The 23,554-nt window shown below is 39.5% G+C and overlaps 1 protein-coding gene across 4 annotated transcripts in view; it reads right to left on the bottom strand.

Moving 5' to 3' along the window:
* The window catches only part of LOC130172017 (collagen alpha-1(XIV) chain-like), a 140,662-nt gene that overhangs the window by 65,169 nt on the left and 51,939 nt on the right, over positions 1 to 23,554 (bottom strand). For all 4 annotated transcript variants that reach the window (XR_008828221.1, XM_056380408.1, XM_056380407.1 and 1 more), the window contains 8 exons: positions 22,083 to 22,215; positions 20,830 to 20,952; positions 18,757 to 18,906; positions 14,310 to 14,426; positions 10,612 to 10,758; positions 8,090 to 8,164; positions 4,954 to 5,093; positions 1,924 to 2,047 (listed from right to left, as the gene is read on the bottom strand). Coding sequence is in view for 3 of the 4 variants with exons in the window: in XM_056380408.1 (XP_056236383.1) it covers positions 1,924 to 2,047; positions 4,954 to 5,093; positions 8,090 to 8,164; positions 10,612 to 10,758; positions 14,310 to 14,426; positions 18,757 to 18,906; positions 20,830 to 20,952; positions 22,083 to 22,215 (1,009 nt within the window). In the remaining variant the exon portion in view is untranslated. The remainder of the gene's footprint in view (positions 1 to 1,923; positions 2,048 to 4,953; positions 5,094 to 8,089; positions 8,165 to 10,611; positions 10,759 to 14,309; positions 14,427 to 18,756; positions 18,907 to 20,829; positions 20,953 to 22,082; positions 22,216 to 23,554) is intronic.

Below are 23,554 nucleotides of genomic sequence, written 5' to 3'. Positions count from 1 at the left end.
GGCTTTGGTGGATTTAGACACAGTGAGGGGCCCTGATGGGGTCTCTGAGGAGAATTTGAGGTTGACGAGTGAAAAAAGGAAATAGTTTAGGGTTTGGAGAGTGAAAAAGATTTTAGGTTTGTGTGCGAGCCTCGGTCCTGAAAGCCAGAGACACTAGTAGTCTATGTTTCAATGGACCAAAGGAGTAAGATGTAAGTAAGGAGGTTTGGGCACAAACTCTAGAAGTACTGTACACAGCTCTGTGTTCGCCTGTATAGTTAAAACACTGGTGCATTATGTTTTAGAGCCATATTAGTGTGCAGAATCACAGAGGAAGAGAAAAAATATCAAAACTCAAAGATAAAAAAGCCTCATTAAACAAAGGAAGGAAATAATCTCCACCTTGGCCTGAAGCAGGAGCAATGAAAAAACACAGACTTAGAAAGAAACAATAAAATGATTTGCTTATTTTGTTGAATAAATTGTATAAAATAATATAAAAACGTACACATATACACATGAACTAAAAATATATGCTGTGTGGGCTTCTATGGTGGAATAAGGACAGCCTGAAGAATAGACACTATGTTTGCGCAATTGAAGGAGATTAATTCTATGTGTACGCATGTGTGCATGTGTGGGTGAGAGACAAAGAGATAGGGGGAGAGGGAGACAGAGAAACTGTGAGTCGGTGAGCAGTAGCCTAACCTTTAGAGAGCGAGCTGCCTCCTCTCTCTCTTTGTGTGGGGAGGATGATATTTCATGGTTTATTTTCTATTCTCCTGTAGACTGTATTCACACGTATACACACATACACACACACACACACAACACCACCTGTTTCCAACCGTTAAACTACAAGACAGTACAGTAGGTGTAGGTGTATAAGGGGTAAATGGACGGAAGAGGGAAAGACAAAAGAGAACATTTAGAAAGAAGAAGGGTTGAAGCTTTAATGGGTTGTCACCAAAGTGAGGGAGGAGAGGACAGTCAGAGGTTGGCAAAAGAGTAGAGGAGATGGAGGAGAGGACAGAGGAGAAAGAGGAGTAAGAAGAGGGAGGAAGGGTTAAGTAGTGAGATGATCAGCACTAGAGCTGATAGGAAAGCTCAAGGACACAATTACTCTGAGCAGACACCGAGCCATGACCCAGACTTTAGAAGAGTTTAAGTGCTCTGAACAACCAGCATTACCTGTAAATCCACATTAATGGCATTCACCTTCTATGTACTAGCACAGCTGCAGACATGAATTTTACTAACGATTCACAACCCAAAGTGCTTGTTAGAGATCAGGACCCCTTAAAACTTCTCCTCTCTGCAATAGCCTTTTTGATATTTTCAACAAATGTCCTAAATCAGGGGAAAAGTGTCTTTTTCATGGAGATCTTCCAAATCTGACAACATACTTTCTTCAAGTTTTCTCATCAAGGCTAGTTCTGGTAAGTTGAGGTTAAAAGTTCATTTTTGATCTTGGAAACAGCAGTTGACAAAGAAAAAATCTCACCACAAGGTCCATTAGTTGCTGCTGAGGTTTAACTGTATCACACAATCTTTCTCCGCAAATGGAGGCAGCCCAGCTGTCGTTTAAATGTAGATGTAAAAATCTTGGACAAATGATTAAACGCTCCAGACCAGCTACTAATGGACCCTGTGGAGAGATTGTTGTGTAAACTTCTGATTCCAAGGTCTAGAATGAACTTTCAATCTCAGCTTTTAAGACAGCATGGATGAAAAATATGTCCCCTTGGAAATCTGAACATCTTCATCTTCCATGACACATGATCAAATGCTCCAGAACAATGGACCTTGTGGTTAAGCTTATTTTGTCGACAAATTGACGTCCATTAGACTGAGGTAACAAACTGACACCTGGATTTACCTGTCTGGTTGCACTGCATGAACGATTATTACATTACATTAATCCCACTAATGCACTGTCCTGACCTGTCTTGGTGTTTCCTCCTTTGTATCTGATCCTCTGAATAGCCTCCAGCAGTGCTTCCTTGTTGCCATGGGAACTCAGCTGGAATTCTGTCCGAGCATCGTCGCTGAACTGAGCAATGGCCACCTGGAGAGAGACGGAGACAGACAGACAGACAGATAAGTGAAATAAGTTCAAAGCACATGTCAAATCAGATTAAACAAAGCTAAACAGAACCATTTTCTTTTTGCACTTGTTCTAAAGGGACAGTTCTCCTAAAAATTAAAATTCAATCATCATCTGCTTATACTCATGTCAGTCACAATACCACTGCAATGTGTTCCTATATTTGAGCGCTCAGGTTCGTTTCATCTTCTTCCAAAACAAAAAGCAAGAAGCCAAATGACTCCATGCGGCATTGTCTGTGTGTTATGAAGCCAAATGACTGTGCTCTGGGTCCAAAAATCTAATACTTTCCCTCATTATCACCTGCAATTTCTGCATTTAGTCTGAACAGCAACAACAGCATCAAACAGATGCTACCTTTGTTCGCTCACGGAAATACTGTAATTATACAAATTGTGCGTGCTTAGACAGCCCCACAAAGTCAGCACTGTACAGATGGGAAAGTTAAACTGTACACGAGAAGGCAGAATTTGACATTTTCATAGTTTAACGTTATGGTTTAATAGGTGAAAGCAGTAATGGGACACAGATTTGACCATTTGTCATCTGTTCAGCACTGGTGGTCATAGCAGAGAAAGTATAAGTTCATGATGTCAAACGGGAATATTACAGACTTGTTTTATGTAAGTCTCAAGGTGAAAATGCACTAAAATATATATATGTTCACTCTCCCGAATCAGAACTATAATCAATCTAATTGCCTTACTCTAAGAGGAGCGAACAACTATCATTACCTCCAGACTGCTAATAGTGCTGTTCTTGGCTCAAGGCGGCCTTCATTCACCAGCCAGCTCTCTCCTTACTGTACAGCCAAATCTCTCACATTACAGCCGGTGTTTTGCTCTTGGTAGCCTTGTGCCAGAGGGTTATTGGGGCACAGCGAGGGTAGCAAACTGCTTAACAGCAGACATTACACAAATGAAAGAAAAGGGTCTAGCAAGCACCTCTACAGTGTGACAAATGAACCAGCTGAGCTCTGCTGACACAGTAGGGGGGCCATGCAGGCAGGAAACACAAAGAAATTAGTTTCCAATGACAATAGCGAGCTACTGCCCCAAGTTAGAGCCTGGCGTTACCTAATGATGAACCGAATACATGAGAAACATACTGAGGCAGTGGAGATGGTAATAGCCACTGAGGTAACGTGGTTTAGTATTACTTAAGTTCCGTAAGTATCGCTCATGGTGGATTTTACACTGAGGATCAAGCTGATACCTGAACCATTTGATATTTATCCCAGCTTTTACTGCATCTAGACTTAATTTATTAAGACCACCACTCCTGCCAGAGAAGTAATGTTTTCTGGCACAAAACACAGCGGCAGCAAATGAGTGGAGTTAATCGAACGCTGCTCAGCAACAAAAAGGCCTTCCAGAGAGTAAAGATTGACTCACTAGGGGTTTTAAAGTTCTCTCTCACTTTTCTTAACTTTTCTATAGATACATATAGATGTGGTCATGCTGATTTCTAAGGGGATGCAGTGGTTAGCGCTGTCGCCTCACAGCAAGAAGGTTCCGGGTTCGAGTCCCAGCTCGGCCATGGGATCTTTCTGTGTGGAGTTTGCATGTTCTCCCCGTGCCTGTGTGGGTTCTCTCCGGGTACTCCGGCTTCCTCCCACAGTCCAAAGACATGCAAAATGGGGACTAGGCTAATGGGATACTCTAAATTGACCATAGGTGTGGCTGTGAGTGTGAATGGTTGTCTGTTTCTATGTGTTTGCCCTGCGATGGACTGGCGACCTGTCTAGGGTGTACCCCGCCTCTCGCCCGAAAAGATGCTGGGATAGGCTCCAGCCCCCCCGCGACCCTACTAGAGAAAATGGATGGATGGATCCTTCCAGTATCAAATAACGGCAACAGCAGCAGGCTTCCTCGAACAATAAATGAGTCAAAAGGACACGAGTCAAAAGGAGGAGGATTCTTCAAGATTCATATTTTGGGCAAATGTCCATAATTGCTATTTTGGTCTGAATGTCTGATGTAACAGTGAGAATGAAACGGAGAAAAGAAGGAGGAAATAGCTTGCAGTGTTACAGAAAGCAAGCTGCAGATCACGCTCCATTGTTTCATTATGGATATACAGCACCCAGTGTCCTTTATTCCTTTATCTACTGAATGAAAATATAGTTTCAGGGACATTTGTGAGGAAATTAAAACATTTTTTTCTTCCTCCTTCTCTTTCTTTGAGTAGCTGGGGGTGAAATGGGTTACAGTATATGAGGGAGGGAGGACAGAAGCAAGACGAAGAAGAAGGATGTTTGTAATATGTCTTTTTTAGGGGAGGATTTTGTGATACAAAGATATATTTGAAAATGGACACTTTCTCTTTTATGAATGGCTTCTTTATCCACGGATTACACTAAGATATGTAATTTCTTCATTTCATCATTATCATGGTTTTCAGTGTGGCTTCTTTTGGCTAGATCCTCAGCATCTGCTTTACATTGCATTTCCCAAGACATGCATTTTTCAGAAGGAAAATGCCATAACAAAGAAAATAAATTGGAGAGAGAGAGAACAAGAATTAAAAGCCTCAGCAGATTTGTATTTTTTTTGTTGGTTAACTAATTGTACTATATACATGTCATTTTCACTAGACACAAATGTTTAGACTAGACACCAGAACCACTAGCAGTCATAAACACGAGCACCAGCACTCCAGGGAGACATTATTCTGCTATAACAATATTCAAGTGGTCAAGATTGCATTTTAACATTTTCAATTCTGAAATCTGAAATCCCGTGTAATGATGCATGCAGGAAAATTAAGGTAAGAACAAGTAAAACTTTATCTCAACTTTTAACATTTCTATTCTTGAGTTCATCCTCTCTGAGGTAAAGTAACATATATGTGGTCATGTGACTGACCTGAGTGCCATCTGGTCCAATCAGATCCAGTGATCCCATGGTGCTGTAAAGGAAACGTGTGATCTTCATGAAATTGTCGTCTCCGATGGACCAGGAGCCATCGACCAGGAACGCCAGGTCAGCCTTGGCCTCCTTGCACACTGGACAGACACACAGGTGAGATGTTTACATTTAGTCAGCACAACGTTTTGTCTCTGCATTTAAAAAGTAATTTCACACAGAATGAAGGTCAGTGGAGGACAAAGGATAAGCTTAATGTTAACTGGCTGTCTAATATATTCATTCTCTGGGTAAATAGTATGAAGCACTGCAAATACACATCCTCTGGAACAGGGTAAATATGCAAAGACTGGGTCTTCAGATTAATCTGCATGCTGTAGAGTTTATAAGATTAAAGGTATAATACACACTCTCTAACTCAGAGTTTCAAACTCAGACTTTTCTGAACACGAAAAATATATCCAGTGTGTTTGTGTTTTTTTCCTCTTTTGTAAGCTGCTCATTCATATTCCTGGTCCAGAAGTGACTTTTCCTTCTGCTTTTATTCTTCTCAGGTTTCTTAATGACTCCCAGTAGCCTTATCTTTGCCGCTGTAAAGTTGTTTTGTGGTTTTAACAAGTGTTCAAACTCCAAGTCTGCACTAAATTTCAAACCCTGTTAATGACCATGTCAGCCTCCATAAATTCCCAGGAAAAAACCTGAACTGTCTCTCAAGGGTTTATGAGGAAAAATGGTTGTAATTCTAAATATAACAAAATACAGCAGAGTAATTTGGTTGCTTGAACACTAACAACTATCTCTGCTTTTATACTGTATGTCTTTTTCTCAATTCTTGCTTGTCTTTCTCTCCATTTGTCTCTTTCTGCCTTTTCCCCTCTGCTTTCTGTCTGCAGCTCTATCTCTGTCTGTTTTTCTCATCCTGGCCATCAATTTGTTTCATTCTCTTTCTCTTGTCCTTTTTTTTTTCTTTTTCTTTCTCCTCTCATCTTTCTCCCTTTTATAGACCATCACACACCTTCCTTTCTCTTTCCTCTATCTTTGCAGTTCTGTCCTGAGTAAAAGTTGCCTATGATTATGGATGGAAGCATCAGTCTGACAAAAGGTCAGACACTGGGATAGAAATGCTTACAGACGGGCTCAGCAGGTGTGTCGGTTCATGTCTGAGGAGTTTGTCCTGCAGGTCAGCCTTTAACCTGAGCCCATCAGACAGGAACAGATGAGGAGGACTGTCTGGGTAGGAGGAGGAGGCTCTGACTCTGAACTTGTACCCCTTTGTTTCTAATCTTTCTGAGCTTGTCAAATGATGAAAAATCCTCTTCCGTGAGAATATTTTACCTGTCCTCTCTCATGAGTCATTTGCTGGTGCACCTTCAATTGCAGTTAGTCAAGGTTTAAAGGAGCTATATGTAAGTTTTCTCTGCTGCCAAATGTGGTTTCTTGTCAGGGTCGGGCAGTAATGGTGGTGATAACGGTCGCTTGCCAAGAGCTTCAGCCATCGTTGCGTTTACAAGTTAGGAGGTTAGAATACGCTCTCTGGGCAGCGCTACTTCTTCATCCACTCATGCTGAACTGACAGCAGATTGGACGCTACAGTGACTCACTATTGTAAAGTAGGATTACGAAACTGGATGGGCCGGGGCTAGCTGGTTAGCATGCTAACTTCAGTAGAAGAAAAGAAGTGATAGAAATAGAGGCAACTACAGGAGTCGGCTTTTGGCGAGTAAAGGGATGAAGTTTGATGCTGGACTCGCAACGTTTCCTCTCAACTGGTAAGTACAGGCTATGTAGTAATAGTGAAATAGCACCTTTTAAGTACAGTAAGTGTAATCCATAGGTATTTGGTCATTTGTTTATGTAGTTTGTGAATGATTTTAAAAAAATCTTTAAAAAAGTTTTACAGGTAGTGTTGCTTCCTGGAAAGACAATTACAAACAGCACATTCTGTAGTTATGATGGTCAAGTCTTGTAACTGTCAATCATAGGTGTATGTTTTAGCCAGTGTGTCCTGTTTGTAGATGGTTGGACTGTACTCTGGTGTTTTGGGGCTAAACTGAGACTGAAGCTGAAGCTGGATGGGAGTGGTCAGGTTAGCTCTCTAAGCCTGAGGTAATAAGCTAATGAACCAGGATTAGAGTAGCATTTCTTTATTTTGGCATCGGCTACAGTCCACAGTAGCCTGAGTATGCTCCACACAATAAAGTCGTTGTGGGAATCCAGTAAACGTCTCACTGACTTCCTGTGAGACACTTGAATGTTTTTTGATTTTTCCTTTTTGCTTACCTTTAAGTTAGAGTCCATAATTTTATTATAGTGCCCCCAAATCCGCAAATTTCCTTCCAGGTCACCGCTGATGTTTTGAAACTAAACACGGTTCACAATTGTGTAAAGAGCCTTGAGTGGCATGACATAGCTGCTCTATTAAAAGTAAATTGTTAGATTATTTATTATTCTTTTTCTGTTTCAAAATTATGGCAAAGCAACATTGCATGTGCTGTTAAGTGTGGTGTTGATGATTGTTTTATACTAAAGAGCAAAACTACTGCTCTGTATACTTTGGTTACAGTTTCCTTTGCATCAATGTCTCAATGACATTTTAGTCGCCCCCAATTCTAATTCAAATCATTTGATAGCAAGTATCTTCCGCTACAGACTCTGATGCAATTCTACACTGCATTTAATGAATCAAAGTTAATAAATGCAATGCACTTTAGGAACATTATAATGTATATTACAAGATAAACTGACTACACAATAATCATAGCTGTCTATTACAAATATACAGTAAAAGCAACGGAATCGCTGCCAAATAAACCACTCAAAAATGTTACCTTACTGGTCATGATGAAAGAAGATGTCTCCTCCTCATAAAGCAATGAAACTGCAATTATTGCAGATATCTGTTGCTACAACTTGGGCATAATTTCTAATTATGACTTATACAACAACTGGTGTATATATTGTACAAGTTTGCCAGCACATTTTAAAATAATCATAACTAAAGATACATTTCAAGACTGATCAACTATAGTGCCACAGTTATCAGAAAAAAGTAATCAGGGTAATGTGATGTTAACTACAATACTAGAAAGGGAAAACATATGAATGAGTGTGTGTTTGTGTTTCGCATCTTGCTCACCTTCCTTAGCGGGCGGGATGGTAGGGGGGGGCTCTGTGGTGGGTGGTTCAGTCGGGGCTTGAGTGGGTGCTGGCACTGGACAGACACACACACACACAAGGAAACAAGACAGGGTCATCAATCATGATGGTAGTGACAAGTGCCACCATCATTGGGTTTATCTGCTGACCCCACACACACACACACACACATGCACGCACGTATGCACGCACGCACGCACGCACGCACGCACGCACACACCCAAAGTCAATAAACTGACAACATGAGAGACAGCAGAAGGCTGTTTCTTTTAAGCTGAAAGTTTCCTCATCCTCTTCCTTCCTCCAGCAGCTGAGCTGGGGACCTTCACAGTGAAAAGATTTGTAGTCCAATATGTGCTTACAACCTATAGGTACATAAGCAATCTTGTGTTTGGTTCTGTATATCTCCATCACCAAGTTACAGCAGTCAAACTACTTTCTTTCTATATATCTCTCTCCTATTCCTCCTATGAGCTGGACACAGCAAAAGTACTATTTTCATCAGTCTGGTATCTGTCTGACCAGAGGCTGTTTTTCAGAGTCAAAAACAGCCCCAGGTTAAGGTATGCCTCAGTGCCAAGCCAATTACTTTGCAGAAAGCAGTGGGTTCTGTCAAACCAGAGTAAAGTGAGTAAATCATCTTGAAAACATCGGCAACTGCCCAGTGAAGGGGCGCGTACTTCATGAAAGTAGACCAAATTGTCTCAAATGTTTCTTCAGCTACCATGGTAAGATAATATGTACATAATGTGCTTGATTCAATCATGAACTTTGTTCTTGAGCTTGTGTGCTTGGCGGTAAATTTTGGCAGTGGCGGACTGCGGATTTTATGGTTAGGCCATCAATGATGATGTTTCTGTTTGTGTGAGTAAAAAACATTTACCATTACAGCGTTTAACCACCTGCTTTTCAAGCACTTTAAAATGAGAAGGACAGGGGCAACACATAGTTTAAGCAATGTCTTACTGTCTGTCCTGAGAGACGGAAGGATCAGAAAAATGGGAGGACGCAGATAGATTATTAACAGCAAACTAATGAATAGGTTATTATTTCTTCATTTTGAGAATAGTTGGGCTTTCAGAGAAGGTTAAGCAGGCCCTGACGGTCCAGTACTGCACTGTGGAAAATGTCATTGAACAATAAACATTGGGGACTTTCTGAGGTTTAGGAGCGGGTCATGTTGTCATTGATGTCATTCTCTCTGTCTGCTGTTTCCTTATCTTTACTATCTCTCTTCACACTGTGCCCTCTCTGTGTTCTCGCATTTTTAAAAAGTCACAGACACATGACATCAGTGTGTCAGTGGACAATGTTTCACAGTGAGTACATTTACAAGTATCTCCATTTTATTCTACTTACTTCCACTCCACTACATTTATAAAGGGAAATATTGTAATTTTTACTATGCTACATATATGTGACAGAAATGTAACATAACATAAACTAACCAGCAGAGATTTTAAGATTAAAGAGATTAAAGATTAGTTAAATGATCTCCATCTCCACCAGGTACAACATTTAAACTGCCTACATGTTAATGCATTTAATAATGACTCTAAAATATAAGACTTTCATAATAATTTAGCACTGTAAAAGGGGCCATTCTGCTCAATGAGCAATTTTACTTTTTTTCTTAATCACAATTTCCTGATAACACTTAAATGCAGGATTACGATACTTGTACTTGTACTAGCACTGTAATCCTGCATTTCCCTGTTTATATGGTGGTTTTACTATTTTCATTCAAGTAAATAAACTTAATACTTCCACCTGTAGTGTCTGTGGACCAACAACATTTGCTGAAATTGTCTCCTGTGGAATTTAATCCACAGTTGTCTTCTCAAAATCTGTGGATCAACAATATTAGTCTGGGAACCTGTGTGTGTGTGTGTATGTGTGTGTATATGTGTGTGTGTATGTGTGTGTGTGTGTATCCGAGGTCATATCCATCTATCTATCTGTAACCCTGGTTGTGAGCTGAGCCCTCCTGGTCCCTGGAGCTGTGTGCTTCACCTCAGCTCATCAGCTGACCAATGAACTGCAACAGCAGAATCTATCTTCACTGAGAGAGAGACACGTGAGGGAGAGAGAGAGAGAGAGAGAGAGAGAGAGAGAGAGAGAGAGAGACTGAAGTTGAAGGTAAAAGAGAAAGTTGTAGAGGTGAGACAGATGTGTGGTAGAAGGTGGCTACTGTGGGGACAGATGGACATATGGAGAAAGACATAAAGAGCAACTGGAAGGATTAATTAGAGAAAATGAGGTAAGCGGAGAAAACTGAAAAAGAAGGAAGAAAGGACTGAGGGAGTGAAAGTGACAAGAAATTGGTATAAAAAAGGATAAAAGGGGTGAGTGTGAGTCAGCCTCCACAAAAATGCTGATGAAAATTTTAAATAAATGGGAGGAAACTCAAACTCAATGGTTTCTGTCCTGAATGCAAAGATGAACATTACAACATAATAATGAATATATTTATACATAATATATAAAACATTTGCAACATACACGTCATGTCAGTGATGGAGACCGAAGGTCCCTCCATTTCTTGCATCTGCGTATGGACACTGATCTCGTATTGGCTGCTGGGAGTGAGGTCATAGAAGCACTGTCGGGAAGCACCACCTCCCAGGCTCACTTCCTGTCTTTGACTATCTGCAAGTAATCAACAAACAAAACAGAAAATGACTTCAAGTTCACATCAACAGTCATAAAATCCTAATAAGCAAATCACTCTAAAGGATCTGTTTCAAATTAACTATTCACAGAGCACACATCTACATCGCCAGCCATGTTCTGCATCATATTCCCGCCTGTGCAGTATAATCATATACACTGCACAGACATGTTCAGATCTGGAGATTCAAACTAGATTTGAAAATCTTGCTTCCAAGTGCAGATGAATGCACTGTATCTGCAACATGTAAAAATACCTTGATATGATTAATAACAGAAAAACTAATATTAACACTTTCTTTTAGAGTAAGAGAAGTTAGGAGTAAATTTTGGAAATTTAACTGTGGTTAAGTCAGAATCGACCGCCAGAATTTCACCAAACTGATTATGAGCCATCAAACTCATCCGGTATTTCGATTTATCACACTTAACTGAAAACAAAATGAGGAGGCAGACTGTAGCTTGTGCAACTTTACTAATTTATTGCACCTCAAAGTTGGGTAACTAGAAAACTCTGAAGTTAAAAGACTGCAGGAAAACATCATTATATCCACTGAAAAATGAAATGAATCCTATCATTGATTTCTTTCCTCTTCCCTTGTCAATTTACTTTGGATTGCAGACTGCAAACACTTTCAATTTAGCGTTAGTTTTGAGAAGCTGTAGAGGGACAGCATCACAGAGAAAAAAACACATGAATGAGAATTTATGTTGGCAGCCAAAAAGGAACAAACAGGAAACGGGGAGCGCACATACAGACACACTCTAATAGCTGTCATTTGTCAGTTTCATTAGTCTAATTCTATTTCCTAATGTGTCTCTCATCTTGGAGAGTGACAAATTAGCCCCTCCTCCACAGAGGAAACAGCCATAGATAATAAAGTTTAGGGAAACAGCTGTCACTGAGAGGCTGCACTTTTCCATCTGAGAAGGTGTTTAAGCAGCTGGTTGGCTCTGCGTGGATTAAACCAAATCTCTGAACTCCAGCTAGAATATCCAACTACTGCTCAGGCAGGAGGGAGAGACGGAGATAAACAGAGACGCGTGAGATGGAAGGAGGATGGAGGAGAGAAATCCTCCTCCTTCTTGCTGTCTTTTTCCTGTCAGTAAAAAGCACTAAATGCACTTACTGTTCATTTTTTCCTTCAACTGGAAGTAGTTTTTTTTTTTTTTATTAATGTCTACAAATTCACAAACACTTGAGTTTCCCATTTATTAATCCACAACCATCTGTAGGAATCCTGTTGGGAAAATCTGTTTTGAAACAGAGCTACAGGCCTTTCTCACAGAGGACATTTTGACTTAGCTAATAACTGCAGCTAATAATGTTAATAAAGACATTAATGCATTCAGTTTAGGTGTGGCATCTGCTCTGATATGGGTAATAACTGCTGTCTCCCTGACAGAACAAAGTGGGACAGGGGCACAGATATCAATTTCTGGTGTATAGTTTTATATTCAGAACAGCAGTTATTCCTCCACTTATTTTTCAGTTTTATTCACTAATATTTTTTCACATGTACTACAAATCTACATATGTGGATTGAAACCTTTTCTTAACTGTACAGCTTAAAAAAGCAGTAGTGCTTTAGCTATAAAACTAGGAGTGGGCCTTCAGTTGGTTTTTGTAACAGCAGTTTATACCTTTATACTTTGAGGACAGATTACTTTCCTTGATGCTGGTGAGGCCAGCAGCATATGATACACACATCTGTGCCCTGCCTGTCACAAGGTATTCAAATTTTTCTTATGAGTGCATTGTATGACACTGACTTTTCCCAGGAGCTGTGTGTGACATTATCCCCCACTGCCCCAACACACAGTAGTCCCACTGAACTAAATGAGGAAGGAAACATCATTTGCCAAAGAGCTACAAGTGTGAAAGCCCCCTTACTGTCACATACTCATGCATCTTTTCCTCTCAGGTGCTTTTGGGTTAAGGGGAAAAAATCATCCCCAGTGCATCTGATTCTGCTTCCTATGTGAACTTTTGAACTTTCTAAAAAATAAACTCATGGACATATAAATAATCAAAAGAATAAGCAGAAATGTTCGAGATAACCAAGAATCTACATGGGATGTTTTAAAGCTGCCTGTTTAATGCAGAAAATTCCAGAAAATTCCCATCACTATTTCAACAGTTTTTTTTCACTGCAGATTTTATATGAACCTGTGCTGCACAACCAACAGCCCACTGAGGACAAATAAAAGTAAAACTTGAACTTGAAGTTGTTCACTGTGAGTGGACCTGCTCCAAAATACCCTCTTGTTGACAGGACATATTGGACAAAGGTTTTATTAAGGTTTTTATATTCTAGAAACTCGATTCAAGGTAAAGTAAAGAGAAAATAAAGGAACAAATATAACAATGGTGAAAAGATTCATTCAATTTTCTGATTGACTGGATTAAAATAGATCTGGTAGATATATTTGCTAATTTCTTTCTTTTGTTATTAAAGATCTCCTTTCTTTGCTCCTTCTTTTCTTCATCTGTCTCCTTTGAAACATTTAATAACTGAGTAATCTGCACAATAAACAGCTTCTAAAGGTCACACTCTGTATCTTTACTCATTTTATTTCTGACACGATGACATATTCTGAAAGCGGTTTCCTCCCATGTCGTTTACTGGGGAGAGATTGAGTACATATCATATCTCCCTTCCTTTCTGCAGACCAAGAGATTTATGAAAATCCTTTACAATGTAAAACCTCTGCCATGACAGAAATACAGAACATTTATTTCCTCAGAGACTCGTACCAATATGAATTCAGATGACTTTGAGAGGTACAGTAGTGTCCAACAGTCTGAGACCACTTTCCATTCATCTGGGAAAGTGGTCTCAGACATTTGGACCCTACTATATGTAACCAACACACATGTAGCCGTCACACACACACACACACACACACACAACACAGCAGTCCTGAGCTGACTTGACTTCGTGTTACTAATAAACTGTGGAGACATTTTCATGAGGACAGACTATAAATCTATAAGGAAACATATTCAGAGTTTGGAGTGGACTCCAGCCTCCTCACCAAATATCACAACCCTAGTAAAATGTTTGATTTACTGACTGAATTGCAGTCCAGTCACTTGGCTGGCAAAAGCCCTCTTCCAAAAACAAGGTGGAAAGGTGAAACACGTTGGGACACAGAAATGTTGATGAGAACAACCAACTGTACGTTTCTGCACGTGCTCTCGGACTACCACTTGTTCCCAAAAACTATGCATGAATTAAGCTTTTGTCTGGAAATACTGTTTTTTTTTTTTTTTTCTAAAACTGCGGTTAACAGGTGTGAACCAGACCACCTTTCAGCAAATTGATAAAGTATCACTTAATTTAAATTCAGACCAGATAAGTCAATCACGTTAACGCATGGCGTGAGCTTCCTGTCTGGTATCACATTCTCACGCTGAGAGCAAAACTAATGGAAGCAGTAAGCACAAGAAATTAACACTTTTTTTTTTTTCACCACCTTTAACACAAACACTGCCACACACTCTCGTTAACAGCGAATGTACTTACTGAGTGTAGACTGTATGGACACTCTGTATAACGTGGCGTGTAGAAGAGGCTGCCACTGGACACACATGCTGTTGGAACGCACCTGGTAGGTTGACAAGCCAGAGACGCCGAGGAACACTGGAGAGAGAGAGAGAGAGAGAAAGGAAAATGACAGAAAGATTAATTTAGCATAGATTTCTTAAAACCTAAGGAGAAAATTGTGTGTTCACGTAAGACTCGCTGATGCTCAACGGACAATCGCACAACAAACAGCTAATCTGTTCATTACAGATCGCCGTACACACAAGATATCTCTCAGGGAATTACATGATTTACTAAATCTATCAAACGGCACATGAACACTGTGCAACAATCAAGAAGGGGGCGTAATTCACAGTATGTCCACGTTCAACCAGATGAAAACATGAAACAGAACACTTGAGTTAAAATGTGTAACACTGGTCACTTTTGTTAATTATCCCTCTGAATGGCTGGCAGTAATAGAAAGTTATAATTGATGTTATAAGTGATGTTAAACAATGTTGAGAAAAGGGTTTCTGACAAACTGTTGCACCTTTTCTAACCATAAACTTGACCTTTTTCCTTTCTGTCTGTGTCACTTGTCCAGTAGGCACCCTCCACCATCCAGCTCCTCCACCCATCAAAATAACTAAAGACTCCAACTGGGAGAGACTCAGACACTCACAGCACAGAGCACTCTGGATCATGTGGGCTTCAAAGTCTGCACCAAACTACTCTATATTCATTAAGGCTAATTTGCATCTTATTGATGGTGCTCCAAAGTCTCCCTTAGCTGAACTGGGAATAATTTTGCAAAGATATGTCATTAATTGAACTACTCTGAGAAAAATGTGGACAAGTTTGTTATTTGGAGAGTCAAATAGTTTAACATACATATTGTATAATGATGAATGATGTGTTCAAGGTCAGCAGTCAGCATTAGGGTTGGAACTGTGCTAAACTTTGGGTTAGACCTGCACTGGCTGTATTATACATCAAATGCACAAGTGGCATTTTGTTGAACATGTCTGTGCTGATGGCAGAAAAATAAACAGTTTAGCATCCGCATAAAGAATAAATGGTAGAAATGTATCTATATTGACAGTTCCAATAACAACATTCAGCTCAAACAAATCATTAAGTCACAAAACAAAACTGGTCAGGCTTGACGTTTAACTGTCATGTGAGGAAACAATGAGGCATGATGCAGCAAAATGCAAAACACCATGAGCAATTTAAATAGCTGAAGCTTGTTTGGGAGTGAGATTTCAGTGTACCACAGGCAGGAAAACCTCCAAGGAGCCACTCTCTCTCTCTTCTGGTTTCCTCACACTCTCTTTGTCTCTCTCTCTCTCTCTCCTCCTCTCTCTCTTGTTCTGTCCCCCTTGTTAACAGAATTTGCTGATGGTATAAAATAAACTTGGCTATTGCACCAGTAAATGGATATTCTATGCTGGGACCATATGGCAGGTACCTTATTTGTAAATACTACTGAATAATGCATATGACAACATCATTCCTTTCAATAACATGCAAAGATGCACACAAACTCGCTCACGTACACACAGACAGGCGACATGCGACACACGTACAACACAAAAACACATCAACATGGATATATGCAATCATGTATATTATATATATATATAGATTTACATGTGAGTTCACATTATACACTTGTGTTAGTCTACTCCAAATAAAACCAATCTGCCATGTTTGTACAGATTTAAAACAGGTTCATGACTAAACATGAAGCTAAGCGTTTGAACTCGACTGCCAGTTAGCCTAACTGAGAGTCAGTTAGTTAGTTACTTAGTTAGTTAGTATTGGTTTTAGGATAACTTTGACTTTATTTCTGTAATCGGGGATGTCAGAATTACATCTGACTCCACTTTTGTCTGCGGAAACAATCTGCACACGTCTAAGAAAACACCTCAACTCATTGTGGTGACACGGATTTCACTGCAAGGCTTAAGTGGAAGTGTACAAAGCCCAGTTTAAACATAGAAGAAAGACATGAAAACCAGGACAAAGAAAGATGGAAGAATTAGAGAAAGGGAATGTAAAAGGTTAAAAAAAGAAAGTATATTAATAAGAGGAAACTGAGCATTATTGGTAATTGCCCATTTAACATCTAAAGGTCAGAGTGAAAGGAGTGTAACGGATATAGACTATGGTGGACCATATGGAGATGCTGCAATCAGTCAGAAATTACCTCTGTGCGTGTGAGTGTGTGCTCAAGTTGCCAGGCTTGGTGCCAAACATTTGCACCCATCTGCCTTCACAAGCTCCACACACTCAGTTTCCACAAGACTATTTCTTCATTCTCCTTCTGCTTGAGTCACGTCATGTAATCCTTTCACAGCGGGAGCTCAAGTCTCATACTTTTAGTCTTCAAAAAAACATGTTATTTTCATTTTTGTGTGAATCCTACAAAATATCTTGAGACTGTCTTGACTGAGCACCCTTCACTGCTGCTGTTGAACCCAAATTTTTATTGTAACCCTGAAACATTACCACCTAAATACAAACCACATAAAACTTCATTTGGGGGAAACAGTTTCATTTCATTCGATGGTCCTCAAGGTAACAATAATTACCTTTCTATGCTACATGCTAGTATGTGTAATTTATTGATCCAAACATGCCAGTTGGCTCTCACAGTAAGGCTGCAATGAATGCAGTGTACCCTGGGAAATATGTTACTGTATCTCCCTTATTAGAATGAGAAATGACCGAACACATCTCCTTAGTAAATCAGAGTTTCTCCACTGTAGAGCACAAATATGGACAATGAATTTAACTACACCCTGTGTAGTACGGGGAAATATGACACATCTGAAAATTTATCAGTGCACTGTGAATTCTTTGCATCTGAATACATGTTCATCTGACTATTTAGTGATGTCATTTCATTCATTCCTGGCCAACACTGTAGAAAACAAACTGCGATGTGGCATACAATACAATACGCACAAATAGAAAGTGTTGAATAAATATGGATATGAGAAACCTACATCTAGATAAAGTTATTATATATGTCACTATAAATTAATTTTTTGCTGTATGCACAGTTATAAATGGGGCTTGTGAACTCACAGCCCTTATTAAATTTGGTAGGGTGGACAGTAGAGGTACGATCATCCAGTGCTACACTAGGCCAGTGTTAAGTTTAAATATGGATGGCTGATAAATGTACATGTCATTGTTGCATACTTTATCTCGTTATGAAAGTATCTTTGTTCTATGACAGTCAGGAAGGCACATGGGAATTGTCACTCATCCTGCAGGGGGATGATGAACAGATGAAGGATGCTACATCACTGCAGCAAAATGTAATGAAAAATCTGTGTATCAAAAGCATTCCTCTTTAATTGCTGATTATGTATAAATCCAGGAATGAGACTAAACTGAATCTTTTTCAACATCTTTCTTCAAAGTTAAGGGAAATTGCTTTTCAGAAAGAAAAAGTGAGCTGTGTACAAAAACATGCATGAGAAATTTACGAGATATTAAAATTAGAGTATATTTGTTTTCATCCCACTGGATGTGCCACTATTTGGTGAGTCCCTCATGACCAATCAGACAGTAAACCTAAAAGACAACAGTAGATTTTAAAGTAAGGGATGATGCAGCAGTTTTCTGAAAACCGCACACATACAAACAGGAAGTCATTAAGCCAAAAAGACAACAAAAATGTTTGGTGATAGATAGTGACATAGTACTATTATGAGAGCCTGCCAGAGTAGGTTTAAAGAAAGAAACAGATGCATACACTCATACTGTATACCTGCTCTACAAAGACTATGTCAATCTCTCTCCCTCTAACTTCCTCTCTCTCACTCCATTTGTTTTAGATGAGACAAGAGTTAAAGCCTGCATCAGGTTTTACTGCACCTACTCATACCAAATTTATATGCATATAGGACTATTCTCACCGCCTGACTGGGAAATATTTATAGCCTTCTGTCTATCTGTCTGTTTGCTAAAGTCTCAATGGAAATTAGAGCGTATGGTATCAGCAGGCAGTTAATATGCATGTTGTACCTTTCCCACTTTCCTAAAACTAGTTTGCTTTTCTGCTGCTGCTGCTGCTGCTGCATCTGTCTCTTCCTTCTAATAATCACACTCCTTTGTGACAAATTCAGACTATGACTATAATTAAGGTGGTGGTGATGCCCCTCATTATGCTCATTTTGGAATGACAAATTTTGATATCTGGTATGACCTCTCAAAAGTAAATTCAATTTAGAATTACATTTAGGATCTCAGTTTTATAAAACTCTTTATTGTTAAACTTTTGTCTGAGCAAAACTTCCATTTACAGTCATGTCCATAAACAATACGTATTTTCCTACAACGTCAACAGTGCCAAACAAGATAGGACAACACGAAGTAGTACCTACTCTTCCAACAAAGTGTGATTGTGTGCGATAGGGATGCTTACTTGTTTTAGCATTCACGAGTTGTGGTTCACTTTGTCCTGTAGGGTAGGAAGCTGTCACTTGAACGCTGTATTCTGTCCCACTCAGAAGATTCAGAAGGAGCATGGAGTTCACATCTTCACCCACAGTTGTCTCCAAAACTGGTCCTGGAACTGAGAAAGACACAAACATATATGCATAGATAAGCACAGACAGAAAGGACAGAGGGAATCAAAGAATGAGAGAAGTCTCCGAAATTTAAGGAAGCAATTTACAAACCAAATAAACATTGATTTGAGACTATGTAAAAGTATTTTAATCCCATTTAGAATTGGAACTTGCTGGGTTAGGGTTATCAAACCTGAGTCAGCAACTGAATTTCATTTTTTGAAATGTATTTATCATACTTAAAATACCAGCACTAACTAACTGTGTTGTAATACAAGAACAACGCTCTTTCCACCGATCATCAGCTGGTGGAGACGCTGCCTGTCTGGGCCATGCAGCTCGCCTCAGTCTTTGAACACGATACCTTGAACAACTGTCAGCTACAATACAGGTTGTTGACAGAACCAAACTTGATTATTAATTAACACTGATCACTATGAAAGAAAAGTCATAATCCACATCTTTCAATACAACAGATGTAACACTGAAGCTCATTACTTGTCTGGTCTGTTAATAGGTTGCTAGGTTACAAGTAGAAAAGTAACCAAAGCTGACTGATGCTTACAGATATGTGATAGGTGTACTATATTGGGAGATACTGGCAACTTACCATCTCCCACACATACACAAACCTGCATAAACACATGCATGCACAAGCTCAACAACAAAGATACTCAGGAATATGTATTCACACATGCACAAGTGTGCACACACACATTCTCCTCTAGGCCAATGTAATAAAACAAAGATATAATAATAAAAACCTTCATTAATGCAGATTTTCCAAGCAACTGCTACAAAGCGCTTTACAAAATAATAACAATCCTGCATGAATATAATAATGGTATGAATTAAAAAAGCAACAAAAGCAATACAAAGGGGAAAAAAACATAAATAAAGGAAGAGCTGCATTATCTTTACAACACACCATCCGCTGGAGCACTATTAAATAGGACACAGACTGTGTGTAAATTTGTGTGTGTGTCTTTGTGTATGCATGTGTTAGGGGATTTTTGCATTTGTTATATGAGGTGGATTTATTCTTACATTATGTATGTGCGTGTATGTGCGTGTGTGTGCGCACGTGGGTGTGTGTGTATTGGCATTTGCTCTCACAAGCACTTCTAGCCTCTACGCCTCTAAGTTTCTCACAGTGAAAACAGCAGCCTGCTGAAATTTATTTCCCTTCAACTTAATTCCTAAAATCAGATTACTACAGCCTGTCCGCTTGAAGCTGGATCCTCAGAGACACAGTAATTGTGTTTAAATGACTTAAAACAGACATGGAAACTATAAAGACTGGAGCCTTGACTTGGAAGGATGAAACAATTAGCACGGAGAAAGCAGCAGAACAGTGAAAATGGTCTTTTGTTGATGCTTCAAGACAATAAATAAATGAGGAAGGGTAATGTACTATTTCAGCTCAGGATCGCTGACGTTTCCCTTAACACTTTAATCTTCTTGTTAAAAAGAAAAATTAAGTTGTCACTTTCAGGAATGTCAAAACACCCTGAGAGTTAATATGTCCTTCTTGCAGGTTTGTCAGAGGTGGGTCCCCTGTAGCAAGTGGATTACTATGTTTAGATGAGCCTGTGTTTCAGTGCAAAGCACTCACAGAACTGACAAAACAATACTCTTGTGCTTGACAATTAACAGTTTTCTAACAGTGCTTATGCATGAAGGTGTGCTTTTGTGGAAAGGAAACACAGAATTTAATTACCGCTCTCTGTCATTTTTTGTGTTTCAATTTAACAAAAACCATTACAAAAAAAAGACTGGGGAAAATCTCCACAATCTCTGCATTTTACATGTCAATCTCAAGGGGCCTATTTTGGGATTACTGCTTTATTAAACAAATAATATTTGGATTAGCATTAGTTTTTGCCCTCTTAGTGTGTGTGTGTGTGTGTCTGTGTGTGTGTGTGTACCATAAATGGGCTGGTAGACGATCCTGTAACCCTCTGTTGGAGACTGAGGTGGATCCCAGGTGACCCTGAACCGGCTGTACCACTCCTCTGACACGCGGAGATTTCCAGGAGACAAGAGGGGCGCTGCCACAGCACAAGACAAAATCTGAATATAGGCGAGCTTCTCAGAGCCAGACTTAAATTTAGATAAAAAAAATAAAATGAGCATGGCAACACACTGAAATCTTTGACAGCTGGGGAAATAAATCAAATCCTCTACTGTTAAGGACAAGTATAGTCATTTGTTCGGACTGTATATGATTCAGGGCTGGGTATCACTCAAAATTTTTCAACACTAGCCCTGAGTTTGGGGAATGTCTGTCAGTTTCTTATATTAACTACTACAGACACATTTTGGCCGCTACCAAAAAGTCCTGAGATTTAATATCCAGCTGTAATATGATTTATGACTTTTGTTCCTTATTGCTGGTGACAGCACAAGAAAGCCTGGGCACAGCACTGCATATAGTCTGTTGATATATGAGTTTCAACAAACTGTGAATTATAAATTATTGTAGCCCCGCAAAGTTGTAGTTTTTTTTTTTGTTTGATTGTTTGTTTTTCAACCAGTGCCAGGCGTGGTTGAATTTGAGTTATCATAAAGTTGTAAATTCCTGCGGAGCCTGATTTAGGTGTGAAGACAGTGTTCCTCTCTAAAAAATATAAAATCATATCTCGCTGTACATGAAGTGTGTCTTGGCTCTGATTTATTGCCTTGCTGCTTTCCAAGCTGAGAGGGGGGTTTTATTTGTAATATGGTGAGCTATAGCACCCTCATCTAAAGAGATGACATATTTTGTCTGACATTTCAGTTCTCTGTACGATGAGGAGACAATCACTGCTGTTCATTAGGGGTAATCAAGAGAATCAATTAGAGCTGATATAATTTAATCGTCTCATTAATGAAAAGAGCTGCTGTAATTGTGAACGGCCTTCATTAAGACAATTAAGAACGCATCAGTATTTGTCATCACTTTAATTTGCATTCTCCTTCAGGAACATAAACGAACATGAAATTAATGTAATGCAAATGACCGGTCGGCTCGCTGAAATAAGATTCATTTTCATTAGCTTTCAGTTTTATCAGATGTGTTCTTCTAAACTGGGAGCTGTATCTCTGTGTGATAAAAATTGAGAAACTGAGAGCTGACCAAGAATGGTTAATAATTCAGAGGATTGTGTGTGTGTGTCTGTGTGTGTGTTGTAAGGCCTACATGTGGCTCCCAGGGCAGAGACACTGATGCCGTCCTGTCCGTCCTTGTACACTGGCGTGACTGTCACTTTGTACTGGGTGTCTGATAGTAAAGGCTGAAGCACAGCTCTCCTCTGACCACCTGGAACTAACACCTACACACACACACACACACACACACACACACACACCACACACACACACACCACACACACACACACACACACACACACACACACACACACACACACACACACACACACACACACACACACACACACACACACACACACACACACACACACACACACACACACACACACACACACACACACACCAGGATAAATGCACCATATAGCAGACTACATGCAGAATCTGTTGCTTTTCTCTGCTGGTTTGCAGCAACATTTGGAGGAAAGGATTGAGGCCAGATTTAATTTGGTAAAACAGAGTGTCGGCAAAATAGTACATATATCTTTAGGGATATGAACCACAACTGTTCAAGAATTCTGCTCACTTCAGTATAGTCAATAAAGTCACTTGAGGTCAGCAGTGAGACAGAAAAGAGCTGAGAAAAACCGATTACTGCTGAGTTTTCATTTATAAATGTTGCAGTTCGTTCTTTCTATGCATCTTTGTATAAGTTCTGAAATTGTTTTTTTTATCAGAATGAGGTTCTTTCTCATCAAAAGGTTTTAAACAAACACAAATATCAAACTTAGTGTATTAAATTTTAGAAAAAAGACAGCTAACAACCCAGATGTTGCTATTTTATAATATAATTAAATATAAATGGATGTTAACTAATTCTCCGCTTGACACGTCAGTCTTCACCTTGGAAAAAGTGGCTGACAAAACAATCTCTACTCAAGGTCCGCTTGCTTGGTTGTCCCGGAGCTTTCAACTTCATCACAAGGTTCTTTATCAGCAGATGATTTATGCCCATGTTGAAAGCTGCAGCAAGTAAGTGGAGATTGTTTTGTCAACCAGTTGGTGATATTTATAATTAAAAAACTGTCAAAAATAAAACTCAGCTTTCTGTCGCTCCTTCTTTAATCAACTGTCTTGTTTGTAAATCAAAACATTATTTGATATTTACATCAGAAAGCCTTCAAACATTCATCTGTGTGTTCCTAACAAAGTGTCTACTTTCCAAAACACGACTTTCACACAAACAGCACAGAGATGAACTTCTCTTTGTTGTGCTAACAGCACTGATCCTCAGCCAAATGTTAGTCTACGTGTGTGTGTGAGAGAGAGAGCGAGACAAAGAGAGAGAGAGCGAGAGAGATAGAGAGAGAGAGAGAGAGAGAGGTGTTTTAAGGTAAGGCCAATGCATCAGGAGGAGCTGTCCACTCTGACTGAGGTGCTGAAACTCCTTTCAGTGTCAAAGCAGGAAGGTGCCCACACCCTCAAACACTTTTAAACACATAAACACAAACTTAGGAAACACAGATTTGTCCGTGTCGTCTCTTTTGCCCTTTTATCAATCCG

This window comes from Seriola aureovittata, chromosome 7, assembly GCF_021018895.1.
Source record: "Seriola aureovittata isolate HTS-2021-v1 ecotype China chromosome 7, ASM2101889v1, whole genome shotgun sequence".
Classification (NCBI taxonomy): domain Eukaryota; kingdom Metazoa; phylum Chordata; class Actinopteri; order Carangiformes; family Carangidae; genus Seriola; species Seriola aureovittata.
Note: the sequence above shows the minus strand (reverse complement) of the source record. Positions and strands in the feature narration are given on the sequence as shown.